This window comes from Neomonachus schauinslandi, chromosome 4 (genome assembly GCF_002201575.2).
Source record: "Neomonachus schauinslandi chromosome 4, ASM220157v2, whole genome shotgun sequence".
Taxonomy (NCBI): Eukaryota; Metazoa; Chordata; class Mammalia; order Carnivora; family Phocidae; genus Neomonachus; species Neomonachus schauinslandi.
In genome coordinates this window covers 187,574,213-187,595,998 of record NC_058406.1, presented here as the reverse complement: position 1 = coordinate 187,595,998, position 21,786 = coordinate 187,574,213, and the positions used below count along the sequence as shown (strand labels likewise).

The following is a 21,786-nucleotide window of genomic DNA, read 5'->3' as shown; positions in this document are numbered from 1 at the left end:
CTGTGCCTGCAGCTGTGTGTACCTCCACCGACGCCCCATCTACACCTGTATCTGCACCTGTGCCTGCACCCACCCCCACTTCTTCACAGCCCCTTGGCTGCATGTGTGGCCACCTCGCCAGCCTGTGGATGTGCTCAGGGCCTCAGTGGAAGGCCCCTTTTCCTCCTGTCCCCCATACCTCCCTCCTTCCCTGGGCGCGAGACTTGTTGCTCCTCTGGCTCCCAACGTGCTGTCCCCTCTGCCCTGTGCTTGTCCCACACTGAGCTCTCCTCAGGGTTGGCACCTCTCACGTGCCATCATCCCGGCTCCACCTCCCCCTTCAGTGCAAGGGCCCTGAATCAGCCGCTGTTGCCCCAACACTCCTGGGAGCTGAGCCTGCTGTCCAGCCCCACTCAATGGCCCCCACTCAATGGTGGCTCAAAGGTTCAGACAGGTCACTTTGGCTGAAAACCCCCACCCCCAGAGCTAGTGCCTCCCCCAGGCCCTCCCGCTTCTCCCCGAGCCCACGAGTCCACGGGCACAGACACCAGCCCAATGCCCCCCCACCCTGGGATCCTTCCTTATAAGGTCTCTCTCCTCAGGTCTAATATCACTGTCCCAGCCTCCTTGGCCACTCACAGCTCCATGCCATCCCCCATCACACACATGACCCGAATGACTGTGGGAAGGGGTAGATCTGGGGGGCGAGCAATGAGGTCGCATAATGGATGATCAGGCTGAGTGCGCCTGGCCACTGACATTGTCCATGGCACATGGTGGGAGCCCTTTCAGGGGTGTTCCTGAGCAACAGCACCAAAAAGGAGATTCTGGGGGCTGTGCATGGGGGCCTTGCAACAGATGTGGCCTCAGTGGTTTGGGATCCATTTCAGTAGTTTCGAAACTCTCGCAGAAGGTCCCAAAAAGCAGGCTGCCTGGGATGAGTGCAAAGTCTGGAGCAGCCCCCAGGGACGGGCAGGGGCACCCCTGCGACCTGTGAGTAAGCAGGCCTGCCTGCCTATGGGGCCCCAGTAAGGGTCAGGAAGGGTCAACCCTGTCCTCGGCTGCTGGGAGGTCACCATTGAGCCCGGGGACGTCCTGAGTCCAGTGTCCTTGTTCCCCTGGGGCTCTGGGCCACACGGTATCAGCTCGCCCTCCGGAGGGGCCGGAGACTGAGGTCAGCCATGCGGGCAGCCGACCAGGTCTGCGTGACGGGAACCAGATAAAGACCTTGGACACCGAGGCTGGGGGCTTCCCCGGCTGGCAACACTCGTATGTGCTGTCACTTTGGGGCCCGCGACTCCACGGGGAGAGGGCAGTAGGGACCCTCCTGGGCCCTGCTCTGGGCACCCCTTCCCCTGGCTGATGGCAGTCTGGGTCCTCTCCCTGTGATAAACCGTAACTGTGAGCATGACAGCTCTCGTGAGTTCTGGGAGCCCTCGGAGCGAATCAGTGGACCCGACGGGGTCTCGGGGACCCCTGCCTCACTTCATACGCGGTTAACTGTATAAGGAGTAGGATGTGGGCGTCCTGGCTGACGGCTCAGCAGCACCCACACCTGCACCCTCCCTCTGATGTCCAGGTCTGGCTGAGTCAGGGAGGACCTCCAGCCCCAACCCGGCCGTGCCTCCTGCGGCTGCTCCCAGCAGAGCTCGCGCTGACCCCACCATCTACCTTGCTGTTGGTGTCCAGAAGAGGAAGCCTCATGGAGGACAGAATAAAGGGCTTCTTAACTTCCATCTGAGAAGCTGCAAGAAACGAACAGATGGTTCAGTCTCCCCACCATGACCGAGGCTGGCTAGTCCGTCCACCCCCAGGAGGCCCAACGCGCCATCGCCAGGGTCTGGCCACAGCCTGGCCTGCAGCAGGGGGAGAGGACGGCACTTAAGCAAGGCCCACCTACTTTTCTCCTGGGGACACATGACCTTTTTCCCAAATAACATTATTTTGCCCAATAAGAAGCTGGATGATAGGTAATTAAGGCAGCAGGTAAGGGAGTGTCCTGAGTCAGGCAGAGCCGGGTTTGTGGGGCCCCCAACAGCACCTCCGTCCTGGCAGGCCTGTTAGCAGGTCTACATGGGCACTTTCCACATTCCCGGCTGTGCTGATGCTGCTGGACTAAGGACCCCTCCCACCCGAGAACCAGCAGGGTCAGCCTTTGTCTCCCGACAGGTAAGCGGGGACCGAGAGCGGCTGTCAGGAAGTGGCCCTGAGACCAACAGGAACGAGGACAGAGACAAGAGTGCCCCTGGCACACGGGGGGAGAGCACTTTATATTTTTAATATAAAGTTAAACGTTGGCTCTACAGCCAACGTGGGGCTCGAACCCCCAACCCTGCAATCAAGAGCCGCACGCTCCACTCACCGAGCCCACCAGGCGCCCCAGGGATGGCACTTTTATTCCACATGGGACGGGGTCATTCTGACAGCCCGGAGCCCGTCGGTCACGCCCACGCTCTGCCCCGTGGCGGCCGTGAGAAAGCCAGTGTGGGCTCCTGGCCACAACAGGAGATGCGCAAGCCGAGAAAACATGATTCTAGACCCAACTGTGAGACAAACTGCCCCTCTGATAAGATGCTGCAAAGGCCCTTCGTGAACACCCAGTAGGAAAGCAGAGCAGGAGCCACAGGAAGGTGGCAAAGGATTCTGCCGAGACTCAGGAGCGCATGAGGAGGCCAGGAAAGTGGCCACCAAGGTGGACAAGAGAAATATAACACACACCAGAGGACTCATGTCTCAATGCACAAGGGAATCCCAGCAAGTTGATAAGGAAGACAAAGATCGATAGAAAACTGGACAAGAGACCTGACCGAGCCCCCACTGCCGACAGGAAGGCAAGGCCGCTAGACTCCGCCACCTGCTGGCCAGGGAGGTGCAGGGACAGCTGCCCAATCGGCAAAGACGAAGACGGGGCAAAGCCGCGTGAAAGTAAGGCTGCAGAGCAGCAGAAACCCTCAGAGGCACTGGAGACCCGGGCACACTGCGCAGACGGCTGGGCAGCGCTGGGAAAGCTGAGGGTCCGCACAAGTGCACCCACGCCCAGGACAGCCCGTGCAGGACGGCAACATGGAGTGACGGGTGCAGTCCAGGCTGTGGGCTGGTCACAGCACAAAAGTGAGCCAAAGGACACTGAAGACAACCTACTGGGTGAAGAAGCAGCGCTGACAGATGCCGCCGACCACACGGTGCTCTGTGAGCTTTCGTTCGTATTTCTATTTCCCAAGAAACGGTTACAAAGAGCAAAGAATGCAAACAACCCAATAGAAAAACTGACGCAAGCAGTGAGCAGGGTCCACCAGGAAAAGGGACGAGGGGACACGAGGGCCCAGGGATGTGAGGGCACGGGCTGAGGACAGACGTCAATCCAGCCCCGTCTTCCTGCCACATGGGAGACAGCACTCGACTCACGGTGCCACTGCCTGCAGCTTCGACTGGCTCCTGGGGTTTCTGTGAAGGCCAGCCGTGAGCCAGGCCCTTACGACATGCTGAGGGCGCAGCACAGAGCAAGGCAGGCATGGCCCGTCCCCAAATGGAGACAGAACAAGCAGATGATCAGACCATCACACACTGTACGAATGTCATGAAAGGTGCAGACAAGAGGTGGAGAAGCAGACCACCAATGGGGGACCCAGTCTGGAGTGGGAGTCAGGGTCCAGGGGCTCTTCCGAATGAGGCACATCTGAGCTAAAAGCCTAAGGCCGAGAAGGGACGGCCAGGCGGGGTGCAGGGGGAGGAGCCTCCCGAGCCGGGGCGCCTGCAGCGGCTGAGCTGAGAGCCCGCCCGCGGTGGGAGCGGGGCTGTCGGGGCAGCAACAGGTGGGGAGGGGCACAGCGAAGATGAGACTCCCTGCTCTCCCCACGGTGTTGACCCACAATGACCAACACCAGGACATTCTAGTAAAATTACTGGACTTTAAAGAAAACGAAACCAGAGAAAAGAGTAAAAGTCAAGGCCTGTGTGTTCAGTCGGCAATGTCAGCGTGAACCCCCCGCACTCGCCCCTCCGTCTAGTGCAGCATTTCCTAGCTCGCTCTCCTGAGAGGCCTGGCGACCACCAACACGTAACAAGCACCCCTAGCACCACACTACGGTCTTTAAGGACAGTTTCTCACTAAGGAAACAGGGCTTTTTGGAGAAATGGCTGATTCCAGGTCGGAGGCAAGAACTATCTAAGAGCCCAGAGCACCAGCTGCCGAAGACCACAGTGGCCAGGCCAAAGGACTCAGACCTTGAAGAGGCTCCCACAGCCCGAAGATGATACAATTTGAGCTTCGATAATGGCAATGACTGCAACCCATTAAATGTTACAATCCATGAGCACTTAGGATTCTTTTTTTTTTGAGATGTGACATAAAATAATGCCTTTTATTTCCCCACCCCCTCCGCAAATAACGTCCTTTAAAAGCAAATATAACAGAACTTACTCATCCATATGAGCCTTTAAGATTTAAAAAAAAAAAAAAGAAAGAAAGAAAGTTACATTTAGAGGATAATAGGGAACCAATCTATTTTCTTGAAAACTGACAAAAAGAGCAAAAGACTCAATGATCAATCCTGCCTTCTTTACAGGAACCATGAGCTCCGGTTGGGCACACAGTACAGGAGGGAAGCATCTCTTTATCAAGGTGTTCCCGTTACTCAAAGAAATCACCGCAGTCAAAGCAGCACCGAGTCTGCCCCAGGCACTGATCACGGATGCAGCCAAGACCACGGCAGAAGAGCACCTGGGGGGCTCAGTCGTTAAGCGTCTGCCTTGGGCTCAGGTCATGATCCCAGGGTCCTGGGATCAGTGGGAAGCCTGCCTCTCCCTCCCTCTGCCTGCTGCTCCCCCTGCTTGTGCGCGCTCTCTCCCTCTCTCTGACAAATAAATAAAATCTTTAAAAATAAATAAAAATAAAAATCCTGAGGTAAAATAAGATTTGAAACTACATACTGAAAAGGCACTTGACAGATCTGGGAAAAATATCATCCCCAGAACAGCCAACACAGTCAATAAAATTTCTGGATTTAGGGGCACCTGGGTGGCTCAGTCGTTAAGCGTCTGCCTTCGGCTCGGGTCATGATACCAGGCTCCTGGGATGGAGCCCCGCGTCGGGCTCCCTGCTCAACGAGAAGCCTGCTCCTCCCTCTCCCACTCCCCCTGCTTGTGTTCCCTCTCTTGCTGTGTCTCTCTCTGTCAAATAAATAAATAAAATCTTTAAAAAAAATAATAAAAACTAGAATGAGGGGCACGTGGGTGGCTCAGTCAGTTAAGCATCTGACTCTTGGTTTCAGCTCAGGTCGTGATCTCAGGGTCGTGGGATCAAGCCCCATGTCAGACTCTGTGCACAGTGCAGACTCTGCTTGGGATTCTCTCTCTCCTTTTCCTGCTCCCGCTGCCCCTCCCCCTGCTTGTGTGTGCGCTCTAAAATAAATAAATCTTTAAAAAAAACCCAAAAAACAGAATGGGATATGACACACATCTACCAAAATGGCTGAAGTTAAAGACTGCAGGCGTTGGCAAGGGCACGAAGCAATGTTGCTCACATGCTGCTTGTGATAATAAGGCGTGGGGTACAAACTTTGTACAACAGAATGGTTTTACCAACTGAAGTTGAACATACACACATGTTATGACCCGAAACTCTACCCCCAGGCATACGCTCAACTGAACATACATGGGAAAAGTGTTCCTGGTAGCATGGTGCGTCCTAACAGAAAACACAGGGAGAGAAGGACTACGGCTTAGTTCACTGGGATGCTTCACAGAAAGGAAGTGACTGAGCTGCACTACACGAATAAATTTCACACACAGAATATTGAGGGAAAGAAGCCAGTTACAAAGTAATTCACACACTCAGGTCCTATCTACACCACAAGCCAGAAATCCGGTGGGGGCTCCAGGCCAGAGCCAAATCCTCACAGGCATATGCAGGGAGTCGTTATGCTGAAGAGTAAACACGTGTGCTTTTTGTATGGGTGTTATACTTTAAAATAATAATAATGCGGCTCAGGTCATGATCCTGAGGTCCTGGGATCGAGTTCCGCATCAGGCTCCCTGCTCAGTGGGGAGCCTGCTTCTCCCTTTTCCCTCTGCCTCTGCCGCTCCCCCTGCTTGTGCTCTCTCTGACGATAAAATCTTTAAAAATAATAATAATAATGCATGTCGACACTAATTTTCTAAGGTGTACTAGACAGGGAAAAAGCATGTTTTTGAATTATGTCACTTGGTAAGAAAAAGTCTACTTCCTTGACAAAGTACAGCATCCTTTCTTGATCAAAACTCTTCAGAGTATAGGGATAGAGGGTACATACCTCAATATCATAAAAGCCATCTATGAAAAACCCACAGCGAATATCATTCTCAACGGGGAAAAACTGAGAGCCTTTCCCCTAAGGTCAGGAACGCGGCAGGGATGTCCACTATCACCACTGTTGTTCAACATAGTACTAGAAGTCCCAGCCTCAGCAATCAGACAACAAAAAGTATTAAATAAAAGGCATCTGAATTGGCAAAGAAGTCAAACTCTCACTGTTTGCAGATGATATGATACTCTATGTAGAAAACTCAAAAGACTCCACCCCAAAATTGCTAGAACTCATGCAGGAATTCAGTAGAGCGGCAGGATATAAAATCAATGCACAGAAATCAGTGGCATTTCTATACACTAACAATGTAACTGTAGAAAGAGAAATTAAAGAATTGATCCCATTTACAATTGCACTGAAAACCTTAAAATAATAGGAATAAATCTAACCAAAGAGGTAAAGGATCTGTACTCTGAAAACTATTGAATGCTTATGAAAGAAACTGAGGAAGACACAAGGAAATGGAAAAACATTCCATGCTTATGGATTGGAAGAAAAATATTGTGAAAATGTCTACGCTACCTAAAGCAATCTACACATTCAATGCAATTCCCATCAAAATACCATCCACATTTTTCATAGAGCTGGAACAAATAATCCTAAAATTTGTATGGGACCAGAAAAGACACTGAATAGCTAAAGGAAGGTTGAAAAAGAAAAGCAAAGCTGGCAGCATCACAATTCCGGACTTCCAGCTCTATTACAAAGCTGTCATCATCAAGACAGTCTGGTACTGGCACAAAAACAGACACATAGATCAATGGAACAGGAGAGAGAGCCCAGAAATGGACCCTCAACTCTATGGTCAACTAATCTTCAACAAAGCAGGAAAGAATGATCAATGGAAAAAAGAGTCTCTTCAACAAATGGTGTTGGGAAAATTGGACAGCCACATGCAGAAGAATGAAACTGGACCATTTCCTTACACCACACACAAAAACAGACTCCAAATGGTTGAAAGACCTAAATGTGAGACAGGAGTCCATCAAAATCCTAAAGCGGAACACAGGCAGCAACCTCTTCGACCTCAGCCGCAGCAACTTTTTCCTAGAAACATCACCAAAGGCAAGGGAAGCAAGGGCAAAAATGAACTATTGGGACTTCATCAAGATAAAAAGCTTTTGCAAAGCAAAGGAAACAGTCAACAAAACCAAAAGACAACCGAAAGAATGGGAGAAGATATTTGCAAATGACCTATCAGATAAAGGGCTAGTATCCAAAATCTATAAAGAACTTCTTAAACTCAAACCCAAAGAACAAATGATGCAACCAAGAAATGGGCAGAAGACATGGACAGACATTTTTCCAAAGAAGACATCCAGATGGCCAACAGACACATGAAAAAGTGCTCAACATCGCTCGGCATCAGGGAAATCCAAATCAAAACCTCAATGAGATACCACCTCACACCGGTCAGAATCACTAAAATTAACAATTTTACAGGAAACGACAGATGTTGGCGGGGATGCGGAGAAAGGGGAACCCTCCCACACTGTTGGTGGGAACGCAAGCTGGTGCAGCCACTCTGGAAAACAGTGTGGAGGCTCCTCAAAAAGTTGAAAACAGAGCTACCCTACCACCCAGCAATTGCACTACTGGGTATTTACCCCAAAGATACAAATGTAGGGATCCGAAGGGGTACGTGCACCCCAATGTTTATAACAGCAATGTCCACAAGAGCCAAACTGTGGAAAGAGCCTAGATGGCCATCGACAGATGAATGGATAAAGAAGATGTGGTCCATATATACAATGGAGTATTAATCAGCCATCAGAAAGGATGAATACTTACCATTTACACTGACATGGATGGAACTGGAGGGTATTATGCTAAGCGAAATAAGTCAATTGGAGAAAGACAATTATCATATGATTTCACTGATGTGAAAATTAAGAAACAAAACAGGATCATAGGGGAAGGGAGGGAAAATAAAATAAGATGAAATCAGAGGGGGAGACAAACCATAAGAGACTCAATCTCAGGAAACAAACTGAGGGTTGCTAGAGTTGGGGGGGGTGGGGTAACTGGGTGATGGGCATGAAAGAGGGCACGTGATGTAATGAGCACTGGGTGTTATATGCAACTGATGAATCACTGAACTCTACCCCGAAACCAATAATATGCTATATGTTAATTAATTGAATTTAAATTAAAAAAATAAAATTGATAGAACATTCAAGTAAAAAAAAAAAGACTGATCAAGACTCAGATGGCAGGACAAATACAGTGTGATCTCTTTTACATACGGAATCTAAAAAAAAAAATCTATCACCTATCTATATCTATAAAACTGAGCTCACAGAGAACAGATTGGTGATTGCCAGAGGTGGAGGGTGGAGGGTGGGAAAAATGGGTGAACTGGGTTTTTTCTGTTTAAATAAACTGAATATAAGACATAAGAAATTAAAAAATAGAAAGTCTACTTCCTTACATACACATGTACATGTGTGTTAACAGAGAATGAACCTACAAACAAGACCTATGCGAGCACAAGACAAGCCTGAAAGCAGACGAGCCATGGGGCAGTTCAGGAGGAGAGCGTCTGCCTGCACACGGGCGTCTGATACAGGCACCCGGCTCCCAGCGCCGCTAGCTGAGTCACCTCAGCCTCCTCATCAGGGAAACGGGCTCCGAGGAGGGGCTGCCGGGGCGGGGCGGGCGCGCACTTCACCTCTGTGCGACCACCACCATCCTCCGGGTGTGAGGAGCCCTTCCCCAGGGAGCCAGCGCGCTGCCGGCCCCTTCCCACAGGGCATCGTCCCCCAATTCCATAAGATGCCTCGTGTCCACAGGCACTGTCTGTGACTCAGCCCCAACCCACAGGACCTCCCTGGACAGGGGTCAGCATACTTGTTCCATAAAGGGCCAATGAGAAACTATCTTAGGCTTCAAGTGCCATGTGTGGTCTGTCACACTCTTCTTTGCTTTTACAACCTGGTAACATGGAAAACCCACTCAGAGCTTGGGCTGCCCGACAGCAGGCTGCAGGCCGACCATGGCCCATGGCCATTATTTACTGACCAAGACTCATCAAAAAATACAAACTCGGGTGTGCCACGTGTCCAAGCTTGTTGCTGATTAAATGAGTCCTAGAAGCAGAAGCCCAGAGCCTTCCATCTGACTGAGGGAGTCATGAGACACATGCAGACCAAAGGGTGTTCTGCCGAATAGCAGGTCTGCACCCTTCCCAGGGGCCCACACCTAAGAGACAGGTCTCTCTGACCGGACCCCCCAGGGCAGCCGCGACAGACGACTTAGGACATGTCTGAGCCATCAGGCCAGGGGGCGAGCAGGGAACGCCTGGCCCGGAAGGGGCGCTGCAGCCCAGCGTCTGCAACCACCCATCAAAGGCGAATGTCTACGATGGACATTCGCTGGTGGGCAGAAACGTGTTTTTCAAAAAGTTTGGAATTTTGCAAGATAGAAAGTAGGGAAAATTTTTTTTAAGGATTCAAGCAAGGGGGGTGCCTGGGTGGCTCAGTCTTTAAATGTCTGCCTTCGGCTCAGGTCATGATCCCAGGGTCCTGGGATCGAGCCCCGCATCGGGCTCCCTGCTCAGCGGGGAGCTTGCTTCTCCCTCTGCCTCCACCTCTCTCTGTCTCTCATGAATAAATAAATAAAATCTAAGAAAAAACGAAGAAGAAGAAAAGATTTCAAGCAAGGGGTGCCTGGGGGTCTCAGTTGAGTGTCCAACTCTTGGTTTTGGCTCAGGTCATGATCTCAGGGTGGTGGGATCGAGCCCTGCATCAGGCTCCATGCTCAGTGGGGAGTCTGCTTGTCCCTCCTCCCCACTTGTGCTCGCTCATGCTCTCTCTCTCTCAAATAAATAAAATCTTAAAAGAAAGAATCAGAGCAAGATGTTCCTTTCACCTGCAAGATGGACAGTGCCTGCCTTTTTCAGACCTTGCCCCCCGCTGGGCACTCACCGGCCGAGTTGATGACATGCCGCACCACCTGCAGGGTGCCCACGCGGGTCCTCTCGTTGTTGGTATCGAGTTTGGGCAGCAGGAAGGCCAGTAAGCGGTCAGGGGCACAGGAAGCTGCAGGGCAAGCAACATCCAAAAAACGTATTTGTAGGGGCGCCTGGGTGGCTCAGTCGTTAAGTGTCTGCCTTTGGCTCAGGTCATGATCCCCGGGTCCTGGGATCGAGCCCCGCATCGGGCTCCCTGATCGGCAGGGAAGCCTGCTTCTCCCTCTCCCATTCCCCCTGCTTGTGTTCCTGCTCTCGCTGTGTCTCTGTCAAATAAATAAATAAAATCTTTAAAAAAAAAAAAAATTTAAAGTATTTCAGGGGCTCCTGGGTGGCTCAGTCAGTTGAGCATCTGCCTTCAGCTCAGGGCATGATCCCAGGGTCCTGGGATCGAGTCCTGCATCGGGCTCCCTGCTCCTGCTCCGCGGGAAGCCTGCTTCTCCCTCTGCCTGCCGCTCCCCCTGCTTGTGTGCTCTCTCTCTGACAAATACATAAATAAAATCTTTAAAAAAAACAAAACGAAACAAACAAAAAACGTATTTGTAATAATCTGCTCCCTGCTTTACGCCGGTGTGTGCAAACCCCAAGGGTGGGGAGGATGGACACCAGGGGCTGCAGCCCGGCCCGGCCTCTGCGGGGAGGCTCTGGAGCGACACACAGGCCCAGGCCCAGGCAGCAAAGAAACCTCCTCAGCTCCAACCCCTGACCGGAGCCGCCCACCCGCACACAGGCGATCACCCACGGTGAGCAGACAGCGTGCCCACAGAGGGCCCTGCGGGAGAGGCCGCAGCCTGCTTACCCAGCACGGTGAAGCAGCGCAGCACCTCCTTTTGGTTGCTCACCACCAGGGGGCTGGATGACTCCACGGGCACGCAGATCTGCTCCAAGGACAGAGGATGGACACGAGTCACAGGGGAACGCTGCTGCCTCCCAAGGGCCCCACCAGCCACGGGGCCCAGAGAGACTGCCCAGGCCTCGTGGTTTCTACCTCCAGCACTTCCTTGGGGTGACAAAGACGTGCACGCCCGCCATCAGGGGCTGGTTCAGGGACCCGAGCCTCAGCCCTCGCGGTCTGGCCCTCGTGTCTCCAGGGAACCGAGTCCTGGCCCCTTCCCACCACAGCCAGGACACAGTGTCACACGGGCTCTGGGCACGGGCTGGAGACCACTGATCTCTAGGATATAGAAAGCACTGGAAACCGAACACCTAGTGCTGATTCATTCAAAATTGTAAAAAAAAAAAAAAAGTTGCATTGGTTAAAGTAAGAGCTGAAGCCATTGGCAGATGTGACTCTAGGGTCCACTGCACCTCAGCGGGTGACACGGAAGCCCCCCAGTCACCCGGGTCTGAGCTCTGAGGTGGCATCCCCGTCCTGCCCCCCCCAATGCCCAGGGTCAGGGTCATGGCAAAGGACACCAGCAGGGCCTCCGTGCAAAACGCTCAATGGTAATTCCTGAGTACAGCAGAAGAGGTGACCAACAGTACAGAGCGAGTCCCCAGGTCCACAGGCTCTGCCCCAGGCTGGACCCTGCTGGCACGCGGAGAGCTGCGGGAAGTGGGTGAGGGGCAGGCACTGGCCCCAGGTTCCCGGGGAGTTCCTTGCTCTTCCCACTGTAAAGACCTCATCTGGTCACGAAAGGCAGCGCAGCAGGCTCTCCCTCTGGGGGAGGCCGACTGCCAAGTCGTGAGGACGCGCAAGCAGCCCCGTGGCAAGGAACGAAGGCCTCCAGCCAGCAGCCCCACGAGGGCACCCCACCTGAGACCCCAGCCTCAGCCGAGCCTTCAGACTGTCACCACACGAGACCCCGAGCCAGAACCACTCGGCTGAGCCGGGACTGGACCCTGCACAGTGGCCGCAGAGCAACCCGCGGCCGCCTCATAAAGGTACCCCGTTCCAGAATCACTGGCTACATGGCAGGAGATAACTAATGCGAATGGGCGGTCGTCTGGAGAGCAGAAAAAGTTGGATTCTCACTCACAGTTTCCCTAAAATAAGTTCCAGGTGGATTAAACAATAAAAGTGTATTAGGTAATAGGAGGCTCTGAAAAACAGTTTGCGGGCGCCTGGGTGGCTCAGTCGTTAAGCAGCTGCCTTCGGCTCAGGTCATGATCCTGGAGTCCCGGGATCGAGTCCCGCATCGGGCTCCCTGCTCGGCGGGGGGTCTGCTTCTCCCTCTGACCCTCCCCCCTCTCACGTGCTCTCTCTTTCTCATTCTCTCTCTCAAATAAATAAATTTTTAAAAAATCTTTAAAAAAAAAAAAGAAAGAAAGAAGCACATAGGGCGCCTGGGTGGCTCAGTCAGTTAAGCGACTGCCTTCGGCTCAGGTCATGATCCTGGAGTCCCGGGACCGAGTCCCGCATCGGGCTCCCTGCTCGGCGAGGAGTCTGCTTCTCCCTCTGACCCTCCTCCCTCTCGTGCTCTGTATCTCATTCTCTCTCTTGCAAATAAATAAATAAAATCTTTAAAAAAAAAAAGTTTGCATAACTCAAAAGGCTTTTCTAAATATAACGAAACCCATACCATAACATAAAAGATGGATGGATACACAACGATGGAAACATTAGATAATTTTGGTGGCAGAGAATATCAGGAACAGAGCCGCACGACAAAGGACAAAACAGGAGCAGGAACGACACACAGGATGGAAGGCTGGTGAGTATGGGAACTGAAAACCCAGCCGAACAACAGGAGGCACGAGTGGGCAGCTGTGAGGCAAGAGAAAATCTCATCACATCCGCTTGTCGGCTCCTCCCGCCCTCCTGCAATCACCTGCAACACTAAGTACACGATACTGAGCTGCAGTCTCTTTCCTCACTGTTGCGGTTTCGGGGCGGTACACCTGTTCTCCGCAGGGATCTCAGACACTCTTGGTGAGCTTAGTCCTGAAGGCATTTCATGCCACGTTTCTGCTGCTACTGTAAACGGTATGTTTTGGGCGCTGCCTAGTTGGCCGCTCCGTCGGTAGCAGGGAGAAAACTGCTGTTGTCTGGTAAGTTGCTCTTGCAACTGGTAACCTTGCTGAGTTTATTATGTGTTCTAGTGTCTGTGTGCTGATTCTGTTTGTACACGAGTGGATTTCTAGATGAGGGAATCACTCCTCCCTAAAACAAACACTGAGTGCTCACGAGTGGCAGGTACCACACCAGGTGCGGAGACAGCAGGGAAAACAGACAACACCCCAGCCTCCCGCGGTCTACGCTGCAGCTGCGGAGAGGCGAGCAACAGGCAGTCAGGTGTCGAGTACGTTCAAAGGTGGTGAGTGCCACAGGGAGAAACAAAGCAGGGGCAGGGACAGGGCGGGGAGGCCAGGCGACAGTCCACAAAGCCTCACGTCTCCGGGGCCCACTGAGTGGGATTTCCTGCTCTGACCCCAAGGGAATGCACCGGAGTCCCCCTCAAGAGGAGGTATGCTGGGGGTGTGGATGCATGAACCCTAACGAGTTCAAGAAGTTCCTCCCCAATCCCTATTGCTAAGACTTTTAACGATAAATAGTTGTTGCAAGTCATCAGAAGCTTTTTCTTCATCAACCAAGGTTCCAGACTCTTTTCCCTAATCTCTTTCTGAGAGGGAGCATCCTGACAGCTTCTCGGTCCCTCCCGTTTTGGGAGTAGAGCGCGGGATCCGTTAGCTCTAATGTGCACCTCAAACTACAGACTTAGTCTCCCCTGGACGACACTGACTTTACTCCATCAGGCAGCTCTGAATCTTTGCCTGGTCTCCAAACCCACGCGTATGGGACGGAAATTAGAAGTTGGGTAGAACTCAACCTTAGAGCCAGGTGGGCCCTGTGTGTGTTGGAAGGAAGGAAGGAAGGAAGGAAGGAAGGTCTTGGAAGACCATCTCCACTTGTCTGTTGGTTTAGTTGAGTTCTCTTTCTTCTCCTGCCAAGTCTGTCATTTTTATTTTTTTAGGAACCTATCCATTTCACCATTTTTCAAGTTCAATAGCTTTGTTCAATCTCTCTGGGGCAGCCCTCCCCACCCCCTGGCTAGGAGGACCATGTGAGGCCAGGCCTGCATTCCAGCTGCTGTGCGAGCAGGAAGGAGACCCACTTCCCGCCCCCTCTCAACTTATGCCCCTCTTCTCTCAGCAGCCATGGACAGGACTCGCTCCTCACCACTCCACCCACCTGCCTCTGCGTTCCTGTGACCTCCACACCTCTCCTCTGACCTAGAGAGGGGGCTGCACAGCTCATGGGCCCACTGAAGCCCATCTCCAGTATTTTTCAGGACCCCTCCCCTTGCAGGCTTCCTGGGGCCCACAGCCAGTGCAGATGCCCCGAGGCCACCTCAGGCCTCTCTGTCCTGAAGGCTGCCCACTCCTGCCAAGGAGAGGAGCTTCATCCCAGGGGCCACACCCACCATGCAGGGAACACCCTAACTTCAGCCCTGCTAGGCTGGACGGCCCGCCCCACTCTTGCTCCCTGCAAGCCTCAGCAGGCATCTGCACCCAAGACCTGGGGATGGGTGGCACCAGGACCTGCCCCGTCATACCGGCCCTGTCCCCAGCCTGTCCCCAGCGCCCCACCCTCAGTATGCCCCCCTGCACCCTACCCGTGGAGCCCCAGCCTGCCCTGCCACAGGGTGCCCCCCCATTCCCATCCCCTGCGCATCCTACCTGAGCATGCAGAGCGGCCAGGAGTGAGTCCAGCTGGGCTTCCAGTGTGCGGCTGCCCACGGTCACCGCAGCCTCAAGGATCTGGCCCAGGCTCTGCTCAAGACAAAGAACAGGGGCCGTCGGTCCTACTTCAAGCCCCCAGCCCCACCTCCTGGCCGCAAAGACCCCACCTCAGGGCTCAATAAGGGAGCCCTACCTTCAAGTCAAGAATTAAGAGAGGGCAAGTCTCAGGACAGGGGGCACAGAAAAGGTGAAGGACAAGGTGAAGGACCCCTGGGCAGGGCAGGGCATCGAGGAGAAATATGACCAGGCCCCACCCACCACTGAATCTAACAGCACTCTCTGAGCGGCCCTTCCCAGGTGCCTACACCCTCCCGTCTTGAGCCAGGTGGGGGCGAGTCAGTGGACAGAGCTCTGCACAGGCCACGGCGGGCAGGTGTGCACCTTGGACACGTGGAAGGTCTCGGCGTGCTTCTTGTAGAGGGCCAGGACTCCGGGCAGGAGCTTGGGGAGCTGCTCCTCCAGCTTCTCGCTAGGCAGCAGGTGGCTCATGGGCCCCAGGGCCTCCACCACGGCAAGCCGGAGCTGAGAGGAAGAGCGCCGTGGTGCTCAGGTCCAAACCACTGGCCCGAGTGGAGAGGCAAAAGGCCCATTCACCAAGAACCCAAGGCCAGAAGTGAGGAAACCCACATTACCACATGACTAGGGGTTCCGAAAGGGGTCCAAAGGCAGAGAGGTCAGAGTGACCACGGCCAGCGTCCGGACAGCGGCCAGGCCGGGGAGGCCGTAAAGGAAACCGCCACCCCCAGCCCACCCCCCAGCAATGCAGGAGCCTCCAGGCAGAGTGGGGTAGGAAGGCAGACCTTGCACCGTCACCCCCTGACGAAACCCGCACCCCCAAGCCAGGGGGCGGGACACGGATGGGACTGGGAAGCCTGTGTGGACAGCTGGCTCTACCCCTCCCTGGGACCCCTCCCCCAAAGCCTGCAGCACAGTGGGAGAGGCTCAGGCCATGGGAGCAGACCAGGACCCCGTGGGGGCGGGAGAGAGCGGCCAGTGAGGGGAGGCCACAGTCCCCAACACACCTTGGCTTCGCGGCTCAGCAGCCAGTGGTTAAAGAGGATGTCGTAGGCACTGAAGATGTCCGTGGCAAAGGTGTCCTTCCTGACCGTGGGGTCTGGGGCTTGGTCCAGGTTGGCCAGGTACTCCAGAGTGCTCTCGCTGAAGTGCTGCAGAACTACCCCAGGGTGAGGGGGACAGCGCTGGTTACCGCTGGTCACACCACGTGCGCTTCGCTGCCCCTCCCGGGACCCCCCCACCCGCAAGACACCCTCCCGAGCACAGTGGCCAAGCGTGTGACTCCACGACTATACTGGGGTGAACAGCGTCCCCCGCACCCATGTCCTTCCCAGAACCTCACAAGGCGACCTTTTTTGGAAAGAGGATCTTTGCAGATATAACTACTTAAGATGTGATCGTGGTGGGATACGGTGGGCCCTAAACCCTATATGACTGAGTCCCTAGAAGAGAACACACAGACACAGACACACAGAGAGGAGACAGCAGTGTGCAGCAGGGCACAGACTGGGGGGGAGATGGAGCAGAGCTACCCTCTGAGCCCCCAAGAAGAAACCAACCTTGGTGACAGCTATCTCAAACTTCTGGCCTCTAGAAGCGTGAGAGAATACTTTCATCTTTTTTTTTTTTTTTTAAGATGTGATTTTTAAGTAATCCCTACACCCAACATAGGGCTCGAACTCACAACCCCAAGACCCAAGAGTCGCACGCTCCACTGATGGAGCCAGCCCGGCGCCCCACGTTTCTCTCGTCGGAAGTGCCCTCATTTGGGGTACTATGTTATGGCAGCCCCGGGAACACAGGTACCAACCACCCCAAAACACCCTCGGTTCACAGCGCCCGGCCCACGCCAGCCAGCTGTAAGGCAAAAAGAGGAGGTGCTGTGCCCAGCTCACCCCTCACAGACGGACACAAATGCCGCACACTTTGCCAGGGTCGCAGGGCCCGGGCTGGGGTGCGGCGGGCCTGAGACAGCGTGCCGTGTCCCTGAAGGTGACTGCGAGCTGCAGAAGTCCAGGCAGAGACAAAGGCCTGCGAGTGGTCAGCAAGGGCTGACCCTGGTCAGGGAGAGGCCGAGCTAGGGCCCTGTCGTGCAGCCCCTCTAAGGGCTCGGGCGTGGAGCCGGGGAACGGCCAGGAGAGCCAGCGACTCTCAAGGCCTCGCGGGGAGGGGTCGCACCAGCCTGTGAGGCCCCCTCGGAGGCGACCCCAGGGATCTGCCACCTCACCCGGCAGGCCCACTTGCCCCTGTCCAGTCCAGCTCTCACGTGGCCCACTTACGTGGCTACCTTCTCAGTGTGGGCTCCCCAGTCCAACAGAAAGAATAAGCCTGACCCCTAGGTGTACATGAGGGCAATCACAGTTATGAGTTCCCGAGAAAGAGAGAGAATTTAAAGAAATTTTAGAAGAGGGGCGCCTGGGTGGCTCAGTCGGTGAAGCGTCTGCTTTCGGCTCAGGTCATGACCTCGGGGTCCTGGGATTGAGCCCCGAGTCCGGGCTCCCTGCTCAGCGGGGGGTCTGCTTCTCCCTCTGCCGCTCCCCCTGCTTGTGTTCGCTCTCCCTCTCTCTCAAATAAAATCTTTTAAAAATAAAGGATAAAGAAATTTCAGGAGAAAACCATGTCCTGGAGCAACATGGGCCCCTGGAGGGTCCAGCCCAGGCCGACTCGCCCCCACCCGCCGCACAGCTGCTGCCTCGTGGAGCAGGGCCAGACCCCTGCTCTCATCCTCCCTGTCCACCTGATGCTCTCGCCTCTCCGAGCTCCGTAATCAGGATGGTGGTCAAACTGACCGGCGTTTCCTGGCATTTTGTAGTGAGGTTTTTCAGGGTAACAGACCACTATATTGCCGGAAGCAGAAACTGACCTCCCCACTTTGTTACTAGGTTTTGACTGTTACTCAGTTACACACATGCGCGGAAGGTCAAAGAGCTGTTCTCCTATACCTTCCCCAAGCTCGATTTCTTTTCCTCCAGAAGCAAGCGCCGGGGTTGCTCATAACGAGTCTGCAGCGTTCCACGCCGCCTCCCCCGAGGCCAGGGCAGCCGGCTCACGTCACGCCAGCTTGGCTCCCCAGGCAGGGGTCACTAATGCCATCTCCGCATCTCCTGCCAGCATCCCGGGCCTCCCTTGGCCATGGACCTGCCCATTCACGTAGCAAGTCCATCAGTTCATGGCGCCCTCCTCTGTGCTGGGAGAAGGCTGTCCCATAAGAGCATCTCGGTGTGGGTGCTCGGAGGACCCCTCTGCTTGGAACCCCCCGCTCCGGGGCATGCTGGGGATTTCACTCTTCCACCCACTTGCTCTGTTCATTCTTTCAAGGGTATCCGCTATTTGAATGCAACTTCATGCCAATCCTTCCTTCTTTCTCTATTTTCCATATGTTTGTATTTTTGCTCTGTTTTCTGGGGAATTTCCTCAACCTTCTCTTCCATTTCTGGTCGCCATCTGTCATCGTAACCCCGAAAAGCTCAGCTATGCTCTCTGAAAGTAGCTGCCTCATGGCAACATGCTCTGCTTCCCCTCTCCCCTCCCTGGGGGGTTAATGACGCCTTTTCTTTCTTGCCCGCTTTCTTCTCCCTGGACTGTCTGCTTCTCCCAAGTCTCAGAGACTTTCCTCTGGGGTGGTCATCGGGGCTGCTGTCGGTGCTGCCAGGATGGCCAGGCCCACTGCACACCTGGCTGTCTGGGGGATGCCAACTCCACCTCTGCGCATCCCAGCTCTTCCCCCACCTGGCCGAAGCATCCTAGGAACTCAACCAGTGAGGACCTTCCACCATGCACAAAGTTCTGTGCTTGGCCCAGGGCCACTGGCCTCAGTGGACACAGGCCCACCTGCAAGGACAGGAGGCCTCGGCCCGCTCACGGCGCACCGTGCCAGCAGGAAGGGCCGCTCTCTCCTCCAGTCGCAGGCGGGCATGCTCGTCTGTGGTGAGGCGTGGACACCCGGCTACGGATGTGCCCTGCGGCTGAGCATCTGCTGGTGAAACCCCCTCGCTTCACACACGAGAGAAGACACAGACGTAGTAAAAACCGCCAAGGGGAAGGAATCAGTTCTTCAGCACTGCGGGCCGGCCTCCTGCTCCGGGCCTCAGCAGCTGCAGGCTGCGGTGTGTCCTTCCAAGGAGCTGCGTGGGGCGGACAGTGACTGTGCCCTGGGGCTCTTCTCACTCCCCTCCAGCCTGGACGCACCCAGTCCCAGCTGGCCCCCCAAGCCCCCTGCCTTGTTTTCAGCACCTCCAAGTATATACCAGAGGCTCCCGCCCCCACACCCCGCACGGCCTGCCCCTTCTGTGTCCTGCTCCGCATTCCCGCTCAGTGGGAAACCCTGGGTCAGCAGCCCTGGGATCCTGTCACAAATTCTCTTTTTAGCCAAAACTACGTTGAGGAGGGTTTCCACATACAACCCAGGGAGCCTGCCATCACCCACAGTGGGAGGAGCCTATGAGAAGACAGGAAGGAGGCCACGGGCGGGGACAAGGGAGATGGGACGAGGGGCCGGACGGAGGGTGGCAGAAGCTGGAGCCCCTGCTGGAGGCCCCGGGACCCAAAGCGACTGTGAGCAGGTATCCCGGCTTCGACGGCCCCCAGGTGTGCACGGGCTGGTAGCTTCCCCAGGCTCCCACCCGCCCCCAGGGCACCGAGGAGCAACAGCAGGACAAGGCCAGCAGGCAAAGATCCAGCAACCCCTCAGCTGAGCTCTGGGTGGCCCCGACCCTATCCTGTCACCAGCCTCTCCCATGTCTGGGACCCTCCTAACCACAGTCCTGCTCCGAGGGTCTCGGCTGACCTGGTGCCCCCTCCCTCCCCTCAGTGCCAGAGCTGACAGCGTTCCTGAGGAAGCTGAAGGATAAGGGCAGTATGGTGGCTTCTGAGGGAGGCCCAGCCCCCCACTGCACCCCCTCTATGTTTCAGGAGCCTCTGCTCCCCTTCCAATGGGAATGCCTCCCTTTCCACCAAGGGCCCACCACGGTGCCATCTCTTGCCCAGACACAGGAGGAAGGAGGAGCGTGAATGCCCCTTTCCGAGACACCCAGCACTGGGCAGGGAGAAAAACGGGAAGTCTCTGCAGCTCTGGGGAGGTCTCTTCCCGCACCACCACAAGTGTCCAAGCCTCGGGGAACTGCACTGTAAGGTAGAGGGGGTCCCTACCAATAGCCAGAAGCAGCCAGAAGCAGCCAGAGGGAGAGGCCGAGTCTCCGCCCATACCTCTGCAGTCACCTGCGACTGCTCTGCCCTCCTCCTTAGCCTAAAGGACTCATGACCCTCCACAAAGGCCAAGGGGCGGGCAGGCAACTCCCAGCCCCCTCCCCGGAGACCTCACCCGCCTTCAGAGACCCTGTCTTACCACAGCAGAACGCCACCTTCATCGTATCGTGCTTGGCCATGCCCAGCATGGGCAGCATGGTGCTCAGGATGGACGTCAGGAAGGGCACCATGCCGAACACTGCAAGAGGGGGGCGTGAGGGGGGGCGTGTGAGGGAGGCCCCGCCAGCACCCGCCTCACCTGGCCTGGCCTCCACGCGCCACCCCCCGTGTCCCAGGGAGAGGCAGATGGTGCCTGGGCCACGTGCTGGAGAGACACTCCCGACTGGCTCTGGAATGCAGGTGGAGGCGGGCCAAGCGGTACCTACCATTGGAAGCCGCGAGGCTGGCGAGGGTCTGCACCACGAAGTAGTGTGGCAGGGCCCCAGGCTGGAACTTGCTCAGCAGCTCCTCCATCACCTTGCCGATGAACCGCTTCCCAACAGCCACCAGGACGTTGCTGGCGGCCTGCTGCCAGTCACAAACCAATTCCTGTCCCCCCGCCCCAAAACCTGCACTGAGGCGCTCAACAACCGAAGGAGCCAGGCCCTCACCTCAAACTGCCCAAGAGGCAACAGGGAGGCCTTCTGCCCTGTTTTCAGGCTCTCCCAAGGCCCTCCCCTGCCCAGGAGCAGGCGCCAAGCACCTGCCACCTCCACCTGCAGGGAAAGAAGAGTGCTGCCCGGGGGGCCAGGTCCCGTGCAGAGCCCAGCACCACCCCCCAAACACTGAGATGCGGGCACCCTCACATCTGCCCTGGGGTTTAGGAAGTTGGCTCTCTGCTTCAATTTCCACCCCAAACATTACGGGTGACCACGTTCTTCATGCGCTTGGGCAGAAAGTTCTAGTGAAGAGGTTCCCTCCCCAAGCCACACAGGTGTGCCCATACCTTCGCCCTGGTCATCTCGCTGGAGGCCAGGAGGATGATGGCCCTGGCCTTGTCCTTGCGCAGCTCACTGATGTGGCCGCTCACAACCGTCTCCATGGCCCTCAGGATCATCGTCCGATAAGGATGTGTCAACTGAGCAGAGAAACCACTGAGGAAGGTCCTGGAAGGGGAGCCCAGCACCCAGGCACCCTGCTGATGCCTCCTGCTTTCTCTAGAGGGGCTACTCAAAACAAAATCACCCGTGGCTGCCCCAACAAGGAGAAACGGAGCACGCCTGACCACTCCTCGTGCGCCCAGAGCCTTCGTGCCCCGCAAAGAAAGGACCGTGGGAAGTGGCTGGGGGCACGTCACTGTCAGCACTGCCAAGAGCGTTCTGTGCAAGACCCATGAGCAGCAGACGGCAGCCCTCCCCACTGTGGCCAGGGTCTCCCGGCCAGAAGCTGCACTGCCCTGAGAGGTCCCATCACAACAGAGGTCTCTGCCACCAGGCATCTTTCAGGCTCCCAGTGAGTGCTTGTCAGAGGAGACCGCTTGGCCGGCCCTCCCACCTGAGGGCCCTCTCCTCACCCAGGGGCCCTCCCCACCCTCCCCACCCCCAGGGGGCC

At 55.4% G+C, this 21,786-nt stretch overlaps 1 protein-coding gene across 12 annotated transcripts in view; it reads right to left on the bottom strand.

Moving 5' to 3' along the window:
* MROH1 (maestro heat like repeat family member 1) overlaps positions 1–21,786 on the bottom strand; it is a 67,113-nt gene that overhangs the window by 26,327 nt on the left and 19,000 nt on the right. For 11 of the 12 annotated variants that reach the window (XM_021688852.2, XM_021688844.2, XM_021688849.2 and 8 more), the window contains 9 exons: positions 21,182–21,313; positions 20,622–20,784; positions 20,336–20,434; positions 15,999–16,150; positions 15,358–15,498; positions 14,914–15,006; positions 11,093–11,171; positions 10,250–10,363; positions 1,651–1,724 (listed from right to left, as the gene is read on the bottom strand). In XM_021688852.2, the coding sequence (XP_021544527.1) occupies positions 1,651–1,724; positions 10,250–10,363; positions 11,093–11,171; positions 14,914–15,006; positions 15,358–15,498; positions 15,999–16,150; positions 20,336–20,434; positions 20,622–20,784; positions 21,182–21,313 (1,047 nt within the window). Of the gene's footprint in view, positions 1–1,650; positions 1,725–10,249; positions 10,364–11,092; positions 11,172–14,913; positions 15,007–15,357; positions 15,499–15,998; positions 16,151–18,822; positions 18,982–20,335; positions 20,435–20,621; positions 20,785–21,181; positions 21,314–21,786 lie in introns of those variants that run through there. The other variant, XM_021688853.2, reaches the window with a different exon arrangement.